This window comes from Artemia franciscana, chromosome 4 (assembly GCF_032884065.1).
Source record: "Artemia franciscana chromosome 4, ASM3288406v1, whole genome shotgun sequence".
In the NCBI taxonomy this organism is placed as follows: Eukaryota; Metazoa; Arthropoda; class Branchiopoda; order Anostraca; family Artemiidae; genus Artemia; species Artemia franciscana.
The window spans coordinates 55,340,168-55,361,717 of record NC_088866.1 but is presented as its reverse complement, the minus strand read 5'-3'; the positions used below and the strand labels follow the sequence as shown (position 1 = coordinate 55,361,717).

The window sequence follows — 21,550 nt, the reverse complement described above, 5'->3', positions numbered from 1 at the left end:
CCACCTAGTTGACAGCATAATCACGGAGACTTTTCTCTAAAAAGTGTTATCGGTCGAACGTCTTGCGAATGCAAGTGCTTCTTTTCCTGCGCCGAATTGTTCTAATCTTTGCCAAGAATGCTGAAAAGGGGTAAGGTTACCTGTAGCTAGAATTTTTTTTAAAACTACTTACAGAAAATATTCAGGGCTAAAGTAGCAGCTAATTTTTGCTGTTTCAAAACCTTTCATTCGTATTAAAAAATTCAATTTGGGAAAAAGTGACCGGTTCTATTGAAGTTCTATTTTTTTCAGGTTAAGGGTAAAATACTTACTTTTTTCGACAGAAAGCAAGGGATATTTCATACTTTTATTTCTTTTTTCTTGTAGATTCAGTTTTGCTTTTCAGTTTTGTTTACTTTCTTTGTTCCCATTTTCGGATTTTCATTAAAATCTGGATCTAGTAAATTAAACTTAATTCAAGGTTATTTACATATTTATGTAGTACCGGGACCCCAGGAGCTTTGCCGCCGGGCCCCGGTACTCGGCATGTGGCAGGCCTCTTTATCTGGATTCTCATTGCTGCTTGTCTTCTAACCGAAGACAGTTTGCTGTCTTAGCAAAAAATTTAATAATTAAAGCAAGTTCGCAGACAATTTGCTGTCTTTTCATAATATTTAAATCCCTTGTCAAAATAGAGAATAATCATTTGTAATAATTGCAAGTTTTCGTTTATTGGGCCTTCCTACTGACATGATATAACTGGTTGAGTTCAAACCAGTAAGCTTAATCACTTAGCGACTTGATTTTATATTTCTCAGGCACCGTAAATATTTTTACAGTTTATATAATAACTTCAGCGATTTTAAACTGAACTAAAAAAAAAAAAAACTTTTTTTCATTTCGAAAAGACATTGCTTACGTATTACAAAACTAATTTGGTAATGATGTTTTTCTACTAAGTTTCAAACTTTTTGTTTTTTCTCTTTTAAGGTGTTTGAATTGTTGTAATCCCTTGCTAAAATATAGACACATATTTTAGTAATTAACAGTTTTGTTTTTTGTGCAATTTAATGTCTTTTCATACCAAAGTGTTAATACAAAAAGTATATATATATATACCTTCCGTACTACCCTGAATTCTCAGAGCTTTCAGAATTTTTCTTCTTTTCGCTAACACTGTTTCCAGGAAATCATATATATAATTTAAGCAAATTTAAGCCTGGGAAAGTTTTACCTTCCGGTTTAGTGCCGTTTTCTCGCTACCAAACAGACATGAACACACCTGCAGTTCATGAGAATAAGATAAATCTTTTGCTGTTAAAAAAAACTTGATTATTGAAGGTCACTTTTATCATGGTATCATCCACCCTAACCTAGTAAAAAATCAACTCTAGCCTATAAAACCGAAAAAAAAGCTATATATAAAAAAAATTCAAGTGAGCAAGAATCGTCATTTGAAGCTGATATGAGAATTGTAACTTTTTTGATTAAAAAAAAACTAATTGCTTTCAGGGAGCGAGATTTTTTGAAGAAAGTTCACGAGTGTGTCAATAATGGTGGAAAGGTTCTAATCCCTTGTCTCGCCCTTGGCAGAGCTCAGGAATTGGGCATTTTACTAGAGACTTACTGGGAAAGGATGGATCTCAAAGTACCAATTTATTTTGCTTCAGGACTAACAGAAAAGGTAGATTTTTAGTTTAATTTGTGCTTTTATTGTTTTTATGTTTACCTTTTAAATATCTAAAAAGGAATTAGCTTTTAGTATTATTACCTTTTAGAATATTGTAAATGTTAAAAAACAAAAATATTCCGTTTTTCGCTCATCAAAATTACACCCGGTGCTCCTGGTCTTTTGTTCTTGCTTTCAACTGGGGCTGAGACCGATACATTGCATAGTTTTACGTTGAGCTGCCTTGATTTTTTGGAATAATTTCTTGGATTTCTATAGCCTGCAACAACACTCATGATAGATATAAGCTATAGGCAATTGTAAATGAAGAAGCTATTTCAACATTAAGATGTGCTTTTTACATCAGTTTTGCTCTGAAATAGGTTTTAGTCGAATTTGCCAAAAAAAGAAGTAAAAGACACAATACCCAATAAAAATTCACTTGTTACCGCTATAGTAGTGTTGCAAAGTGGCTGAGGGATGGTGACCCGTAAGCCAATACGGGCATTTTTCGCAAAATTAATTCTTAACTAACCTTCTTTTTTGATTTTTTACTAATTCTTAATTATAGACAAGAAACCTTTTTACGCGTAATTAATTCTTTTTCTTAAACCTGTAGTATTTATTATTGGGAAATGTACGAATATTTTATGGGGGGCAATTTTATGGTAGGGATCTTCCACGGGGGAATTTACGGGGAGGAATTTTCTGATGAAATTTTAAAGGGGAAACTTTCACGGGGGGATAAAGGGGATATCCTGGCATGATTTGAAAAAGGCTCAGAAATGAAATTAAAAAAAACATTTCATTTGTAAAAAGGAGCCACATTAAAACTAAAAAATACAAAATAATTTCGTACATGATGGGGTGGCCCCATCCTCAACCTATGAGGGGGCTGCGCCTTCCTTAACCCTCGCTCTTTACGGTAAAGTTTGAGTTTTTGTCACAATTACTAGGAAGGACTTTTAAAGAAGGAAGGAGGTATTTTTGAAGAAATTCAAAACTATACGTATAGGGTCAGGTTGAGAAAGGAGCAGCACCACTCATATACGGTATAATTTCTTTTCGTCTTGAGTTTTAATGTTCCTCCTTACTTTAAGTCGGAAAAGCTCGTTTTTCATTTAATCCCAAATGAAGCATCTAAGTAAAAATTGGTAAGACGTAGAAATTTTGCAAGAGGTTGGACGTAATTTCTGTAGTGTTGACCCATAAATAATATCCAAGAGTTTCAAGTATCATTGCAACATCTTTACTCAAATTTTGATGCTTTTAACGTACCGATGCTGGCTGAGAACCAGACCGCAGAGTTTAAAGGCAAAACTAGCAAACCTGCTTTCAATTAAGCAAAATGAAATGGTAGAGGAAGTAGCATGTGTAGCTGTGTTGGCCAGAGCTGGCTTAGTCCTACGGTGAGTTGTTTTTAGTAGTAGTAGTTTATGCTCATGGATTGCAGCAACCTTATGTATTCCCGAAAGCCCTCCCCCTCTGGCTATAAGTAATAATAATTGCTTAGTCCTTTATCCTAGTTCACGCGCTGCACAACAAACTTAAAGCCTTTAAAAACTACGACCAAAAATCGGCAGACGTATTGACTTGGAGCCTAAATTCCACAGTATATTTTAAACATTTTGGGGTGGAGAAGTTGGTAAATCTCTGCTTCTAAATGCTTACTCGGCTACTGAATTTATTCATTCTAACTACTCTGCAAAACTTTACTCTATTTACTCTGACTCTGCAAAAAAAGGTCATTCATATGTCGAAGCAATCTTCCACGTTCCAGACTTCCTCATTACGACACAGTGGACAATATTTCAGTAGTAGACATTGACCACGTTCAGGAGAAACTTGTAAATCTTAGTGATATTGCAACTACCAACAATTCACTGCAGGGCTAAGCTGCCTGAAGCCAACACAGCCACGGACGCTCCTTCTCCACCAAAAACAATTCAAAGTTTCACTCTTTATTCCCTCCCAGGAAGTTCCAATTTCGTTCAAATTTTTGCTTATGACAGCCAATTCGGAGACAACTTGGTTTTCGGGGTACACGAGCCTGTTAGATTAGAGCTTGGTTCAATTATGAGGTTGAGCATCTTGTGCTAGGTGTGGGGGTTGGGAGAAGTGGGTGGGGGATATGTACTGCAGCATTAGTGGTGAATCTGGCTGAAAAAACCGAGTTTATACGACATTCACCTTCACCCACCCGAAACCCTGTTTATGGTATAATACTGTTATCTGCAGTAGCTCATTGTTGACAATTTAAGTAAAAGCCGAGCAGCAGGACTTATATTTATGATTGTTGTGTGTTTACTGTTATATAATGTACTGCATAATGTTTTTAAGTTAACCAAGTAGCGTGTTTGTTAATTAGTTACTTTTCTTCACTATCCGCTTGAATAGCACCTACTTCGGTAGCATCTCTTTTTGCCCTCCCCCCCCCAAATAATATAATGAAGCTACGCCCCTGACAATATGGCTTCCAATATCTAATTTTAGCTCACAGAATTATATTCTTATCCTTCCAAGCTTTGGATATAGGAAATCTAGCTATATCCTTGTGATCCCAGTGAAATTGACCAAAGAAGTCCCATATTTACTAAGTTCCGCGTATTTTTAAACCTTCTTGTATTTCTCTGATTTCTAAAATAGCGCGGGTGAAAAGCATAAAAAAAAACACCAGAAACTTCCATGTTGGATGAAAGCACCAGAATTGGCTGAAATTTACTTTCGAGCATTTTCTAGGATAGGGCTCGATTATGCAAGCGAAAGTTTTCCTCAGAACGCCGCTACGTGGCTTGAAATCCAAGATGGCGGACGAAAATACGAGTTTGTGAAAATGAGAAGACATGGCCGTTCAAATTGGCTAGTATGGATAATTGATGGTTAAGGTATTGAATATGAGCTTAAGAATGGCCTAAGTTGTACCGTAGTGTCGCTAGGTGCCTAAAATTCAAAATGGTGGACGTAAAACACGAGTTTGTTAAAATGAGAAGGCATGACCGCTCAAATAGGCTAGTATTGGGTAATCGAAGGCACTAGTATATGAAAGTAAAAGTGGACTAAAGTAATAATGTGTGGAATTCCGTCTATTATTATGAATAACGATAAGAAAAGAAGCGTTTTGATGCTAAACTAACAAAAAAATACATTTAGTTTACATGAAAAGCCTGATATTTACAAGATAATAAAAAAACGCTCGTTAGTTCGAACATGACACATTGCAAACGGCTTCAGTTTGCCTTCATGTTGACTGCTTTCATTCAACCTATCATCTAGCGGGGTAGTTTCATGCTACTATAAATAACGTAGCTTTTGCCGTGCTTCTTGGAGGGTAAGTGTTTTTCTATTTCTTGTAAGCCAATTAGAAAAGGGAATAAGTGATTGAAAATGATGTATGCAAGATATTACTCTGGGATTAACGAAACATATTGTTGTTGCTTCTATCGGTAAGTTGTTCCTGGGTATTAGTTTATAGACAGCGCCATCTACTGTTACCGTGTGTTACTTCTAGTGAGTTTTGCGAGACATGTTTAACCTGCTGTCCCATGCTGTCATGAAAAGGTCTCCAAAGTTAAAACGAGCATATGGCTTTACTGGAAACATGTGCATAGCTAACCAGCTCATCCAGTTATGTTCGCACGAAGAGGCTGACACCCGCCTTTTGCTTCACGCTTGTGACGAAGTCTTACAAGGACATGTGTTGATTCTCATACTGGACACAGACGTGATTGTGATTGTGACCTCCTGCTTTGATCACATTGGAGTCTCCGAACTATTTACTATGCTTTGTGTCGGTACCAACCTAAAGTACGTTCCCATTCACGAAATAGTTGGATCGCTCTGGCCGACGAAATCACAGGTACTTTCGCCCTTCCTTGCGTCTACAGGATGTAATACTGTTTTTTCTTTTATCCACCACTCAAAGAGGCAGTTCTTTGCGACATGGCAAAATATGCCAGGACTGACGGAGACTTTCCTTCAAGTGACAAACCAGCCTTCCCAAGTAACAGAACTGCAAGTACATGACCTTGAACACTTTGTCATGAAGACATACGACGTAAAACAAGACTACGACGACGTGATTGAATTTAGGAAAGAAACATTTCCACGACAAAAGACCAAGAACATGCAGATACTTCCTCCAGCTAGCGCTTCGCTTTTATAACATATCTTTTGAGCTGCACTACAGTCAGGTCATGTGTGGAGTCTCAGCCTGAAATCAATACCCACCCTTCCTAGTTTTCCGACTTTGGCTGGGTCAGAGGCACCGATGGAAAGTGACTTCCCAATTGGTTAGGTTCTCTTCCGCCAGCATCAAAAGTCTGTAGCGAGAGTGCGTTGTCGTTGCAAAAACAGGGTGTGAAAGAAGGGGGTGCATCAGGAAATTTGATCTTTACTGTAGCCCTCTGTGCTGGTGCAAATCAAAGTCCGGTAATCGTTGAATATTTGATTGTTCTTTTTAACAGAAGACTCGATTGATCTCTTTGTGTTCCTGATAAAATTATAATTCTTAAATGCTTTAATCCATCCGCTAAGCTTTTACTGATTCATTTACAATAAATAAAGAGATGAAGAGTTAACAAGTATTTAACTAATTTTGGTTTAGCAAACATAAACAAGGGCCATAAATTGGACACATCTTGTCACATACCTAGGCAATTTTTACCGTACAAATTATACTGCAATCAGCCGTATAACGGAATGACAGAACGATATTTAAAGCTGCTGCTTTAATTACTCCACTCCAGTCTGTTATTTTGGGATCATGAACTTTGCGCGATTTGGAAAACTGACATTTTCCTCTGACATCTTCGATTTTAGACCCGCATTCAGATCAACGGGTCAATTAATTTTAGACCCCAAGTGGATCAACGGGACAATTAGCGTAGGTGCATACACGTGCGTTTTCAGAATCTGAAGCATCGATTCCTCCTAATCCGTCCATATGAAGTCATTGCTTCTTGTTTTAAAAACTAGTATTTTCAGACCGCCATCTTGAATCTGAAGCACATAGCAACACTTCTGCTACGATTACCCCACACTGGCGTATTTGAGCGGTCATATCCTTTTGTTTTGACAAACTCGTATTTTCAACTGCTATTTTGAATTTGAGGCACCTAACGGCGCTATAGTACAACTTAGGTTATTTTTAAGCTCATATTCGGAACATGTGCCTTCAACTTTCCCACACTAGCCTATTTGAACGGCCATGTCTTCTCATTTTGACAAAATCGTATTTTCGTCCGCCATTATGGAATTCCAGTCGCCTAGCGGCTTTCTGAGGAAACATTTTCCTTGTGTTTAATCGAGCCATATTAAAGAGCGTGCTCGAAAGTACATCTGAGCCAATTTTGGTGCTTTCCTCAAACACATAAACATGTTATTGATTTTCACCCACACTAAAATAAACTCCTTGAATGATCTTGGGTGACTTTTTGCCCATTTCTAAAACAAAAAAAGTCTTTCAAGTCGTTTGGAAGTTTTCTTTACTGTTTTCCTTACCAATATATAAAAGTTAAATATTGATCCAAATCAGTTTGGTTTCAAAACAGAACGCAGCACCACACATTATCTTGTGTTTATGTTAGGTACTATCTTAGAGTGTTTACAGACTGAGGAATCCTCCGCTGCAGCTATTTTTATTCTTATTCCAAAAACCTTTGACAACTTGGACACCACAGATTTTTTTTCAAGGAAGCTCGAAAGCTCGGTAGCACCAAGATACACTGAAAACATAACTGCGGATATTTGACTCAATAGTGGTGTTGATACTACTATACGGCTGCAAGACCTACCACTTAAAAACACCAAAAGTCTGGAATCTGAATGCCTTTATCGTAAGTCTCTGGCATACCCCAAAGGTCAGCTGATCTGTGAAATTCAGCCAGTATAGCATCCGAAGTAAAAGTCAAAATTGGCCTCCTGTATCAAAGGTCTTCAAAAATAGTCACTTCCTGTGGTTTGGTCGCGTTTTGACGTCCTGACGATGTGATATCGAAGCTGTGCCTGTAATATCTCCCGTTGCCGTTCTATAGGAAGAGAGCCGAAAGTGGAAGGAAAAAGCCTTGCTATCCATCATTAATTCTGACATGGAGTCGGTGGGTGGATTTATGAAATACGACAGACGTTGGGACTAAGAGCGGTTATCCATCGTTGAGTCATTAAGTGAAATAATTACAAGTAAGTATTACGCGGTATATAAAACGAAGAAATTAACTACCATCCTCAAATGACTTGTAATGGCCATCTTTCAGTGCATAGGGTGCTAGATTTAGTGAGCATGTTGGTGTAATGAGTTTGTTGTATTTATTTCGTTTTTTTGTATCTTGCATAAATTTTGAAGTAATTTTCTCTTCTGGTTTCAGGCGAACAGCTATTATAAAATGTTTATTTCTTGGACAAATCAAAATATAAAGAAAACTTTCGTTCAACGAAATATGTTTGAATTCAAACACATCAAGCCTTTTGACAAGTCATATATTGACAATCCTGGTCCAATGGTAGTTTTTGCATCTCCTAACATGCTACAAGCTGGCTTGTCTCTTCATATTTTCAAGAAATGGGCACCTTTTGAACAAAATATGGTGGGTATTTTGTTTATAATTGACATTTTTATTATCTTTAAACATAGAAATTGTCAAGCCTAAAATCAAAGTAAATATCGTTCATTTTTTGGAAGTTTTGGTCAAGAATCCGTGGTAAGGAACTTACAGTAAAAAGTGACTCGTTCTAATAATACCCAAAACTCTGAAAAACAGGATTCACATAATAATTTATATCTCAAAAATATGAAATGGTTTATGAACCTAAAGGAAGTTTGGCTAATTGTAAAAAAGAGAGAAATAACCCTAAAAACGTCTTTTTTTCTAAATTTGCCACGTCAGATACAATTAAATATCTGATTTACTGCTAGTCTTTGATCGAGGTTTTTAGATGACTATTGAAACTTACAAATGGGTTATGATCAGGATAAAAACTATGCCATCAAATTCAGAATATCAAAATATTGTATTACAGAAGTTCCAAGCCTTATTTATAAAATTGTTAACTTTGTATTTTCTTTTTACTAAGATCACTAGAAGACTAGTACCTTTGGAGTCCCTCAGTGTTTTTCGGTGGTTGACTTCGAAGAGGGCATTTACTTTGTAGTTGTTAGGAGAAACTATAACTCCTTGAACACAGCTTTCTAAGGAACTATAAGAATTTCACAGCTACAACGTTATTAAAACCCATTTTGAGAAAGTGTTTCCTAACTTGGGGAGGAATACTTAGTCCCCTGAACTGATTTAAAAAAAGAGGTAGGATATACCCCTATTACCCTTCTGTATGAATCAGAAGAGCTCATTCAGCTCATCCAACTGTTTGAGCAGTTGAACTAAAAGAGAGTAAGCAATTCAAAAAGGATAAATGGGAGAAGTTAAGCTGGTGTATTATGAAAATACGCTTAAAGTAAATGTTGAGGAAGAGCCCGTTTAACTGAATGGATTTCTGAATGAGAAGTGCAGCTGAATGAGCATTTGAACCTGAAGAGCGTAAATAATTCAAAAAGGACAAACGGGCGAGATTAAGCTGGTGTATTAAAACACGTAGATATGCCAATTAGGGATGGAGCAACAGAGCTTCATCAGCTCATACTACATCAGCTGATTGTCAGTTTGAACCAGAAATAGATTAATAAGTATAGATTTGGGAAATTCTTTTGATATTGAAAGCATATGTTTAAGTAGAATGTAGACAGAGAACCCAGAATAACCCAATCAGCTGAATAAGCAGTTGGACCAAAAGACCATAAAGAATTTAAAATATAAGGCCGAGAATTCAGATTGTTTATTAAAAACATATAGGTATACTAAATGCGGATGTAGAACCAAGAAGAGCTCATTCGTGGTATGCAACTAAATTGACATTTGACCCTGTAATTCAGAAAGCATAAAAGCTAGAAGTTAAGCGCGTGTTTTAAAGGTATGTGCACAACTTTAATGCTGACAGAGAGCCTAGAATAGCTCTTATAACTGAATGAAAATTTGAACAAGAAGAATGCAATTCGAAAAGCAAAAGCGAGTTTTTAGGCTGGTATGTTAAAAGCAAATGCGCATGCGGGATGCAGACAGAGAGCCCAGAAAAGCTCAGTCGACGGAATGAGTAGTTGAACAGGAAGGACATAGGTAATTCAAAATCATAACATTAGAGTTTATAGTTAAAATATTAAAAGCATATGTTTGTGGTAAATGCTGATGTAAAACCCAAAATAGCCCATTCAGCCCATTCATCTGTATCAACTGAATGAAAATTCTTCCCAGTAATTCAAGAAGCAAGAAAGGAAGAAGTTAAGAGGGCATATTGGAAGTATATTCATAAGAAGAATGGTGACAGAAAGCCAAGAAGAACTCACTAATGTCACTCAAACAAGTGAAAGATTGAACCAGAAGAGCATAAGTAAATAAAAATGCCTTCACATATTATTATCATACCCTTTTCAATGATAAAAAATAGAAGATAGGGAGCATATGCCCAAATACCCTTCTAAAAGCCCTCCAATCATGCTGGTTGGAAATCCTTGCCTTACTCTTATCTCAGCAAAGCCTGATATACCCTAAAAAAATCTGATCCTGAACAATGGTCTGCGTAGCACAAATATTGATTTCCTGATTCTCTGCCTTCGGCCGGAGTGCAATGCATGGTTGTGGCAAATCAGCCAATTCCTTTCTTGTCCCCCTCCCAAGATTTCTCCAGCTGCCCTTTTAGTTCTGGCTAGACTCTGGCTGAGCTTACAGTCACATCACTGACTCTCGCTCCGAACAAAATAACCAGCGACACAAGGACTCGGAATACCCGTACTCACGCAAAAAGTATTTCATGTCTAGCGCACTAACAATTCGGCTATTACATATGTACGCTCTATTAAACTGTCAAAGATCTTTTTTGGATTTCACACTTCTAAGCGGTACAATTGGCCTCACAGAAAATTTTCTTTTTCTTAAATTTTATGTTTGTTTTCAGTATCAGCCTCATTCTGCCCTCAACTCCTCTAACTGTTACTTTTATTGGATATACGGTCGCTATAATAAAGACATAATTTTTACAGAGTATGTACGCTTAGGGGCGAATGTCTCACAGTGTGCCAGTTTAGCCCCTGAGATTGGGGGGGGGGGGCTCTAGAAATGACCCATAGTTCTAACCTGATTGGCTTAGAATTGAGTTTCAGAATTTTCTCTTGATGTAATTTTTACTTGTTTAGACGAGATTCGTTGTTCTTCAATTCAAAATGGAAGAAATTGGTGCTCAGATTTAGTGTTATCACTTTATTTAACTAAAAAGAGCGAAAAAGCTTAGATATCTCTTATAGCAAGCCCTCTCCCGACAATCTTCGCCCACCAGTTTGATACGATCACCCCTGGAAAAAAACATCAGTGATTATACCTCTTGAGGGAAAATTTACTTTTCCCTCAAACTTTTCTCCTTACAACTTACCACAGCACCAAGCTACCTGAGGCCAACACACCTACGCAAGCTCCTCCTCCATCCCAATCTATTCAAAGCCTTCCTCATTACACCCTCCCAGGAAGTTCCCATTTGCTATAAATATTTCTTTATGACATCCTCCCTCCCCAGAAGAGGACAACCTGCTTTCCGATTAGCTCTAGACGGTTGGCCGAAAAGGAGAATCTTCTGCAATCTGTCATCCTTCATCCGCAGAACGTACCTTAGCCATCTCAACCTTTCTTTTATTATAGTCCTTGAAAGCGGGATTGAAGAACATTTTTCGTAAAGCCTACTGTTTGAAATACGGTCAGTCAGTAGGGTACCGAGAACGATCCGTAGGCAATTTCTCTGGAATACATCTAGTATATCTTCATCCGCTTTTCGGAGCACCTATGCTGCAGAGCCATATTTGACCACTGATATCACTGTACCTTCCAATATTTTAATCTTGGTTTGCATACTTATCTTCCTGTTCTTCAAAACTTTTTTTTTAACTGTGAAAAAAAGACCCTGAGCCTTGGTTATCCTACTTATAACATCTTCACTGCTCCCACCGTCTTAACTAATAATACTACCAAGGTAAGTGAAGCTGCCCACCTGATCAATTTTTTTGTTACCCAACATCACCTTTTCATCTTCACATATTCCTAACCTTATTGACTTAGTCTTCTTAACATTAATTTTCTTAATTAACATTAAGTGAACAAAAAAAAAAAAAAGTCACGCTCCTGTACTGTCGTTAAAAGATTCAAATTTTATATTTTTGGTTGGTAGGGACTGTTGACCTCATATATAGGTCTCTCTGACCTGCTAGAGAAATTCTTGTGATACATATAATACTATTCAAATTCCTTTTTTTTTAGTTTTGGGTAGTATTGATACGGACTGGTATTTACTTACATTTCGTTACCAGAACAGTTTGAAAATATATCTATGACGCCTCTCCTTTATACAGGGTATTTACATAATTTTGGTCTCTTATCCCTGGGATGACACTTAACGTGCTACCCGAGGAGGTGGCATGAGGAGTGGCACATTTTTCAGACCTTTGACTGTTCAGACTAATGTAGTGTTCTTGAATTTTTTTATTTATGATGTTTTGATCCCAAGGTAGGAACAAAAAGTTTAATAATAATTTTACCACCGAGAAAATGAAAAAAAATATTTGTTTAGGTTTCTACAAAAATATTCTTAAAACACGTGTTTGAAAATATTGTCGTTTGTCACTTGAAGTAAATACGTCATCTATGCATTTAGGGCGGTAAAGCTTTAAAAAAGTAAAGCTTTGTAGGCCAAATTTTTTTATCGTTACTTTTATTTTCAGTTTTGTACTTTTTTTTGTGTTTCCTTCAATGTTTATGAATCTTTTCTTACACTTTATTTTCTATATCTGCTGAATTCTGATGGAATTTTGATTTTTTTTTTTTTTTTTTTTTTATCCAGTTCCTTCGTTATTAAATTCTGATCATTTGATATTTTTTTTTTATTTCTAATCCCTTTCTTTGAAAGTTTTGTTTTTGTATTTAGCATCGCATTTTTTTAGTCATTTTGCTTTTCTTCCATCAAAAATCTCTATCGAGACCCATTAACACCGGTCGCGATTTTTCTTTTCGGTAATTCGTATTCATCTCTTTATATGTCTCCATCTCTCTATTCCTCTTCCTATATTTCTGATCACATTCTTACGTCCCACTCCCTTTGACTTTTGTTTCGTTTCTCTCTCTTCTGCCTTTCTGCACCTTCATTACCATTCACTCTCTGTCTCTGTTTCCCAGCATTTTTTTTATTGTTTCTCCCTCCTGTGCCTCTGTCTTTCGTTTTCACATCTCATTGACACATCATCCATATCTCCGTCCTTTTCAATCTCCCTTTTGTTCTTTTTCTTATTATCTGTCTTCTCATCCATCATCTCTTTTCCATTTTCTTTCTAGTCTCATTCTCTTCTTACTCTACCCATTCTTTTCACGTTTCTCCTCATTTTTCTCTGAACTATACCTATACCCTTTTCTGTTTCAAAGACAGAAGAATATATTATCGTTGTTGGGTTTAACTTTTGTTGGTTTCAGTAAATCATGCCAGGTTAATATGTTCAAGGAGCAGCTGGTGCTCAGGTCCATGATGGAGCACCAAGAGGCCCGGATCTCCCTCCTTTTTACCTTCATTTCTTTCTTATTCTTCCTGTCTTCTCACATCTCGTCTCTTCCATTTTCTAGTCTCTTACTAGTCTCCTACTCTCCTTACTCTATCCTTTTTATCTGCCTCTTCATTTCCCTCTGATCCTCCCCTATATCTTTTTCTGTGTGAAAGACATAGAAGAAAATTCTATCGTGCCGGGTTTAATTTTTGTTGATTTCAGTTGATCATGCCAGGTTATTGTGTGCCAGGAACCGTTGGCGCTCAGGTTCTTAATGGAGCAAAAAAAATTGAAATTGATCGACAAACTGTCGAAGTAAAGCTGTCGGTTGAGGTTAGTGTATTTTACTTTGTTAATTTTGGGGTTTTAATAAAAAAAGGTCCTATCAGACTACAGGTATAAAAAGGAAAAAGAACGTAGAAATACTCTGTTCTGAGTACACACCTACTACATATTTTACACCACAATTTCTCCTACAATACAAAAATAAGTTTTTATTTTTTACTCCAGTTTTTACCCCACAAATGGAAGATTCTTTCGTGATTGAGAATTATATCCTCTGTCATTCGAGCTGAACGCGCTTGATATGTAGTTTTACACTTATGGTTTATTAACCATAGACTGCGCAGTAATTCTGCCTAAGTAAAGATAAAGTGGCTTCATTGTATTATTTTTTTTCTGCAGGCCACTTTGTATGGAAGGAGGCATCCTAAAAACGTCGAAAGAGACTCAATCAATAGGAAAATGGAAGTTCTAGTGCTCTTTTTATAAGTTAAAAGTGCTTGTAAGGCAGAATATTATGTTGAAATTTGTAGGGAATGTTGAGGAGATGATAAACTAATTAAATTAAACTATGTGTGTCCAGGTTGTCGAAACAGTATCTGCAATGTTTCAGGAACAGCATAGGATTGGCCGAAAACCAGTATTAAGGTGACGCTTTAATGGAATTTTGAGGTGTACGTTGAACTAAATGAAAAGATATTGTGCGCATCCAGGTTGTTACAAGGCTCTATCTGTAATGTATCGAGAACGACAGTGGATATTAAGTTTAAACTTTTAGAGAACATTGAATTAAATAAAAAGCCTCTATGTTGTCAAAATGGCTTATTTGCAATTTATCAGGAGCCTTTTAAGTTGAAGCTTCTAGGTAGCATTAAGGAGTTAATTAAACCAACTAACTAACCATTAACTAAACCAAAAGGTGGTATATGAATCCAAGTTTTCAAAATTGTGTATTCGCAATATCTCAGGAACAACTAAGGGTGTTAAGTTGAAATGTCCAGGGGCATGTTGAATCAAGCTAACAGATATTATCTTTCTTTCATTTAGTGAAAATTATATGTCATTTCAACATGGTAAAATGAAAAATCTGCAGCATTCCAGAGCATTAGGTTGATTTTTTTAAAAATTTAATTTCTGATCATTTGCAAATCATGCCCAGACCTAACCGAGGTGTAACGAATAAAAATAATGACAAATAGAAAGAAATGAAATGACGATACTGGTAGAGAAACATTTGACGGATGTTAAATGCGGGGATTTGTGCACAACTTTAATTGACATTCTCTCACCTCAAATGAATTTATTAAAACTGTTTTTTCTTTTCAAATATGGATATATCAACCGTTTGTTTGTATAGTATTGTATCAGATTAACGACACTTCTTGACTACTAAGGTCCCTGTGTCGGCCCTGCAGTGCATTACTGCAGCATGATTCGATCTCTGGGTCCCGTATTACCAAGCTAAGGTCAAACCCACTGCGCCACCACAAGACAACCGTTTGTTTTATATGGACTACGTTACTGTTTGAATTTGCTGCCGTGCGAAATTACTGCCTGTGAAGCTGGGTAACTCAATATAGAGGTTTTCAATAGCTGTATATCGATTGGATGTCTCAAAATTTTCAATTTCCTGTTCCTCAAAATGGTAGAAAACATCACTTTCCTGTTACAAAATCCTTTTGGCTGATTAAAAAGAACAACGGGACTTTTAATTTACATTCGAATGAGCCCTCCTCCGATTCTATTGAACTGTTGGTTCGAAATGATCGCAACAAATAACCGCATTGGTGATCTTTGTCCTGGGAAAAAAGGAATACAAAATTCTACATTTTTGTAGATAGGGCTTGAAACCTTTACAATAAAGGTCTCTGATATGCCATATCTGATGGTGCGATTTTCATCAAGATAACTAACTTTTTAATGGCACTTTTCCTTTATTTCGAGGATAAAGCAAATTTCTCGGGCTCGTAGCTTTTGACAGACAACTTTAAAATTAATGACTTCTATATAATGGTAATCAGCCTACAAAAGCGATTCTTCTGGTGTACTAATTGCTATTAAAAGTTACATGTGCGCCCCTTTCTTGCAGCTCCTTATTGCAATGTGTTTGATTATAGTTCGTTGCCGATTTTTTTTTATTCCTTTAATTTTTTTTTCTAAATGGTGCTGGGATATTGATGTATCTGTGTCAATTTGGAATTGTGTGTCGATTTGTTTATTGCGCCAGAAATTCTCTAAAAACCAGCTTATGATTTCATTTCAAGGAATAAGGTAACGGAGTCACTTAATTCTAACATCATACCTTAGAGAAGCAACTTTTCAAAAAAAGAACACCTGGTATATCAGATTGTGTACAAAGATACAGTTTTTGTCAAAAATTGTATTTCATTTTAGCATTGTATTATCTTTTGTTACTTAAAAAAAGCTATTAGATTTGGTTTTTTCCTTTCAAATGACCTTCTCCCAAGATTTGACGTTTTCATCTCAAATTGCTTACTGTTTCTGAAAATTGTCTCTTGAAAAATTGTTTCTGAATGCTGTTACTGTTTTCGAATAGAAAAAAAGAAAAAATCAAATTTGCTGATGAAGTTGTTCGTCTGTTGTACGTTCCAAAATCTCTATGTCGGTCAATTTCAACATCAGTGGCACCCATCTCCATGTTTGAATTGACATCAAAAATTTAATTTTGTTTTTAGGCCATTATCTTGTGTTTCTTTTTAGTTTGTGCTGTTGATCATCATTATTTTTCTGTTCTCATTGCAGTACATGTCGTTTTCTGCTCACGCAGATGCTAAGGGAATCATGCAGTTGATGCAGTACTGCCAGCCAAAGAATGTGCTACTTGTTCATGGTGAAAGGAAAAAGATGGACTTTTTGAAAAAGCAAATTCAAACGGTAAGACTTTTACCTAATTATATAGCAGGAAGGGCTTTTAGAGTACAGGTTGACAGAGTTGCCACTGTCTAAAAAAGGGCTAAAACCAGACTACATAAAAATCGGAGGACTAGAAATAAATAAGTGAAAATATGAATCTTTCCATTGGACAAATAATAACTATTCATAATAACTATTCAACGACGGCTTTTTTATGTCATAATTGTAATTTGCTGTGGGTTATACGAACTAGATCGTGTCTGAAGCCTCAAAGGGCCATTACCTCTATACCCCTACTAATTTTTCTAATTGATACACTGGCTTTGTCTAATTTGATACGGTGGCCATTTATAGTCTTAGAAAAATTATTTTGGTTAAATAATTTTAATTTTGGTCACAGTCCTCCACTAGCCTCCATGATTTTTAAAAGAATGGTTAGAAAGCTGATGGAAAGGGCTATGTTAACAAAATATTTTGATTCCTACCAAAAAAAGGAACACCTTAGAGTACGGAACAAAATAACACATACTAGAGATTTGAGTGATAAAACTGATGCCTCCGCATTGTTAAAAACAAAAACTTCACTGTTTAATGTGTTTGGATGATTTTTTTTTTATTTGCTCATCTTAGTAATTTGTAAATCTTCTAATCAGTTTCATGTTCTATATTATGTTTGATATACTAAGTTTAATATATATATTTTTTTATTAAGTTCTATTATATAATTGATACATTAATTAGTTTCACATTGTAATCAGTTCGTACTTTATACTAGTTAAATTAAAATCTTAAATCTTAAATTAAGTCGAATTAAAATCAAGTAGTTGTGGGCATCAAGCCATGGCTAATTGTAGAAAAAGCCAAGACAGATAGTCCGATTGAGTGAGAGGCAAATCTGGCAAAAGCCAGATAATGCATAATTCCTAGGGTAGAACTAAGGTAGATAGTCACATAATTAAGATAGTCGTAGAGACTATAATTTTCCAAGTGTTTGGTTAAATGGCACGGGTAAACGGCGGGATTAAGTATGACTCTTATTGGACAAATACTTGTTTGTTAGCTTTTAGAAAGGCACGCCCGCCCAGAGTCTCAGGCAGGTTGACTAGAAATTTAAAATTGACATACGACCGTTAGATTGCCTAGAATGAGAGGTAAACAAGGCACGCCTACCAATGGTCTTAGGCATTTTGACCAAGAATTTAGAATTCACTCAGGACTGCTAATTTGCGTGGAATGACAGGCAAACAAGCGTCCAAAGCCAAATTAGGCCCATTTGCATTGAGTGCCAGATAAGGCGATTCATTCAATTCATAAACTTAGACCTTTACACTAATAAAACTTAATTCAATGTTAGTTGACCAACAAATTGCCTGGAATTGTAAGGGGAACAAGTGTCAAAAGCCTAAAAGGGCCTGTCTGACTAGAGTGTTAGGCGAATGAACCTATTTATAATATAAGACAGTTGGGCTAACAAAAATGAATTAAATATTGGTTGACCAATATTTAGTTTACGCTCTGTGTTTATTTCATTGGTTTGACTGTCTAGGCTTGTCACAAGCTCAGAGAGTTTTACCAACAAAATGCCGTTAAATTGCACTTAATTTTCTTGATGGTTGGCAGTGGTAGCCCTCCATATGACGTGAACTGTCTCCTTTTTTCTTACGCTCTAGTAGTGTATAATTAAAAACCAAACATCTATAAAAAAAAAACCTTTCTGTGTGTCCCAAAAACGTTTGATTGTGAAATGCCCGAGCTTCTTTTTAAGTTCACTAGCTGTTTTGACCAATTGAACTGTGTTTTTGTTTTCACTTTATAGTGATGGGATATCGGAAATAAAGCAAGATATCCCATAAAGGCAGGTACCTTTTGTGCTGAAGAGATCTAACTACCTTAAATTGCAATAACAATCTCGACCTCGTTTTTTCCCTATTTAGGCATGTTTTTTGTCTGTTTTGTTTTTCAAGAAAAAAATGGTTTGGAAATGGTGGAAAAGACAAGCTCTACATTTTGCTTACAATAAAGAATTTTGTGCAGTAATATAAAGGCAGATACATTCTGCGCTGAAGGTATGAGATCTAATAACTTTGGATGGTTTACAACAATCCAACCAGGTTTTTTGTTGTTTCTAGTTAGATTTTTTTTTTCAAGCATGAAACGATTGGAAAAGGCTGGAAATGGGTAAGCTTTTCTACTGTGAAGGATTTTGTACAGTAATGCTCAGAGAACTGCATTTACAGACTATTGTATTTGAATTTAAGAGCATCTGAGAAGTTTTTGAATTTATCGAACAGTTACACGTATCCGTACATAGACTAAGATTACCCCCTAAGTTCAATCCAAAGGTCCTCTTGGGAAAATAAGAAATACAGCCTGAAAGCTGCACTTTGTGTGTTTTGGACAGGCTTGTATCTTATTCCGCTCCTTTGAAAGACCAAGAATGTACATTATTGACGAATTTACTAACATTTTGAAGCATATATAACGCTATTCTTTTCAAATCATTATTTAGAATATTAATTGTTTTCGAATTACCAGAAATTTTATCCTTATGAATTTAATATAATAATAATAATAATAATTTATTTATGGCTTTTAATATATACAATGTCACTTTCGAGGAGTGAGGTATCGAAAACAAAAAGAAAAACCAAAAAATGTACGGCAAAAAGAATATCATTCTTCCAATGAATTGATCAGAAATTAATCGTTATAGAGGCCTTTTTAAGAGTCAAAAGTGATCGGAGGGAACTAGCCCCTACCCCCCATCGCGTCCTTTATCCAAAATGCGTCCAATAAAAATTTTGAGGTAACCATTTTATTCAAAATAGTCTAAAGATCATATAACAAGGCCTTCAGGGTAGAAACAAACTCCCAAAATCCGGGGTCAAGGGCCGTAAGATATGCCCCAGGAGCATATGAAGTTCTTATGGAAGGGATACATAAATAGCTAAACTTTTTGTTGTAGAAAAAAAACAACTATGAAGTAGGGTTAATCTAAGCCAAGGAGCTGTATTTAATGGCTGAATGAGAGTTTTCCGTTTTTTTTCTTGCGCTTCCTTTCAGTAGTACTAAAACCTTTAAAGTCTAAAACAAACATAAATATTCGTGTATAAAATCAAGCAAATTTTAAATCTCCCCTTATCAATTAATCATTAAGTTTTAGTAGTTAATACTGAACATATTTTATTTTAAAGTCTTCTACAACCAATTACAAATACATTACTTTATTATTATATGACATTATATTTAATTACACTACTTTATATTCTATTACACTACAATATAAATTGCATTACATTATCACTACCGTTTCACTTGGCGTCCTTCTGTCATAGGGCACTCCTTCTACGGTGGCGTTTCTGAGCTTATTATAAATACGTTCTGAGATTGAACTAGCTATACATGACGCTTGGAAAAGAAAGGACGAATATGAAGAAAAAAATAATTAAGATACCAAACGAGGATGGTTTTGACTTGTATTTTATTTATTAATTTCTCTTTCGTGGTATGGTTTACTGCAATAAGTTATTTTTTTTTCTTTGTATATGCCATCTTTCCTTTTCCCTTTTTTTTCGACCGCTGAGAACGGCTTAGCGGAGGTTTTTGTCAAAACATCTGCTTTGTCTTTGTGTTTTCCCCCCACAGGCTAAAAATCGCCCTCCTTTGGCTTGTTTGTTCATTTTCATTTCCTGTTTTTCTTTGTATTCTTTATTTTTGTCGAATGAATTGATAATTAAAGGACTTCTAAATCTTTCAGGAATTGGGTATAGATTGTTTTATGCCAGCTAACGGTGAGACAGCAGTTATTAAAACCGCTCCGCCTGTCCGTGCTGTGATTGATCAAGGGATTTTAATGAAGAGCAAACAAAAGTATGAAATGAATCCACCCGATCCGAAAAGACCTTGTTTGGTTCATGGTGTTTTGGTAGTTAAAGATGATGTAAGTGGTCCTTTGGTGCTTTTTTTTCATTAGAGTGGGATGTTTTGTTTTTTCTTCATGATTTGAGGCTCTAGTGTCAATAAGAAAATCACTAGTGACATCTATTATTTGGTATTTCTTTGCTCGTTTTTCTAGCTTTATAACTCTGTTTTTCAGAAACTGATATCAGATGCTTATTACTACACTAATTTTGCCAATCTCAAATAATTTTTTCAACGAAAAGTAAGGTTTCTAATTTGAAATTTCTGTTTGAGTTTTTTTTTTATAGTTTCGTTGAAAAATGCCAAGGAACGCGGAAATAGGAATTTACACACCAAAAGTATCTTAAAAACTTGTAAAAAAAAAAACAACACATCCATTTTTATTGAAAAGACTTCCTTCTGAGCTTTTGCAATTTTTGGCAGTAGCGGGCGCAAAAAAAAAGAAAAAAAAAGAAGAAATAAAATGTAGGCGAACAATCATCAAAATTAGGCTAAAAACAAACTTTCATCAAAAAGTTTGAGAAGGTTTAGCTTTCCTTTGAAACGATAGTTGGCTGTTGGGAACCATCAAATTCTTATTGTTTAAGTTTTTACGGACGGAAGTGCTGTCAAATTCTACGATTTTTCTTTTCTTTTTATCTTCCAAGTGTAAAACTACCGCAAATCACCATTAATACATAAATGAAACCAAAAGCCAAAAGAAATTATATAGATAGCCTACTCTAACTCAAAACAAGCAAAATTTGAAGGAATAGGGCTGACAACACCCACGTCTTCTCAAGACCAGAACAAAATTTGCACTTCACTAAAAACAAAAAAGAGAAATGACCGTGTATTGTCAGTTTAATGTATATTCATTGTAGTCTTAATACATCTTTATTTATTGAACTAAAAAAAGTGAAAACATTAAAATATATTTTATTTTTAGTAAAGTACAAATTATGCTCTGGTCATGAGGAGGTCTGGGGGTTGTCAGCCCTACTCATGTTTATTTTTGCTTGCTTTGAGTTTGAATCCATTATTTATTAAATTTTTGTTCGTTTTAGGTTTAACTCATTTATTGATGGTGATTTGTGGTAGTTTTACGCTTAAAAAATTATTTGAATTTATTTTTACTAATTTTTGGCTTAATGAGGTCTGTGTACTATTCTTTGACAAACTTGTTTTGTGGAAAAAGTTTTTAAATTAATTTCTGTTCATTTTTTATTGAC

General features: G+C 35.5%; 2 protein-coding genes across 3 annotated transcripts in view; one reads left to right on the top strand and one right to left on the bottom strand.

Annotated features, from left to right (window-relative positions):
* LOC136026623 (GTP-binding protein 1-like) overlaps positions 1-21,550 on the bottom strand; it is a 203,890-nt gene that overhangs the window by 28,592 nt on the left and 153,748 nt on the right. The window lies entirely within an intron of this gene.
* Positions 1-21,550, top strand: part of LOC136026621 (integrator complex subunit 11-like) — a 144,163-nt gene that overhangs the window by 16,442 nt on the left and 106,171 nt on the right. Inside the window, exons 7-11 of one of the 2 annotated variants that reach the window (XM_065703347.1) lie at positions 1,492-1,663; positions 8,011-8,229; positions 13,485-13,595; positions 16,308-16,439; positions 20,176-20,358. In XM_065703347.1, coding sequence (XP_065559419.1) covers positions 1,492-1,663; positions 8,011-8,229; positions 13,485-13,595; positions 16,308-16,439; positions 20,176-20,358 — 817 coding nt within the window. The remainder of the gene's footprint in view (positions 1-1,491; positions 1,664-8,010; positions 8,230-13,484; positions 13,596-16,307; positions 16,440-20,175; positions 20,359-21,550) is intronic. The other variant, XM_065703348.1, reaches the window with a different exon arrangement.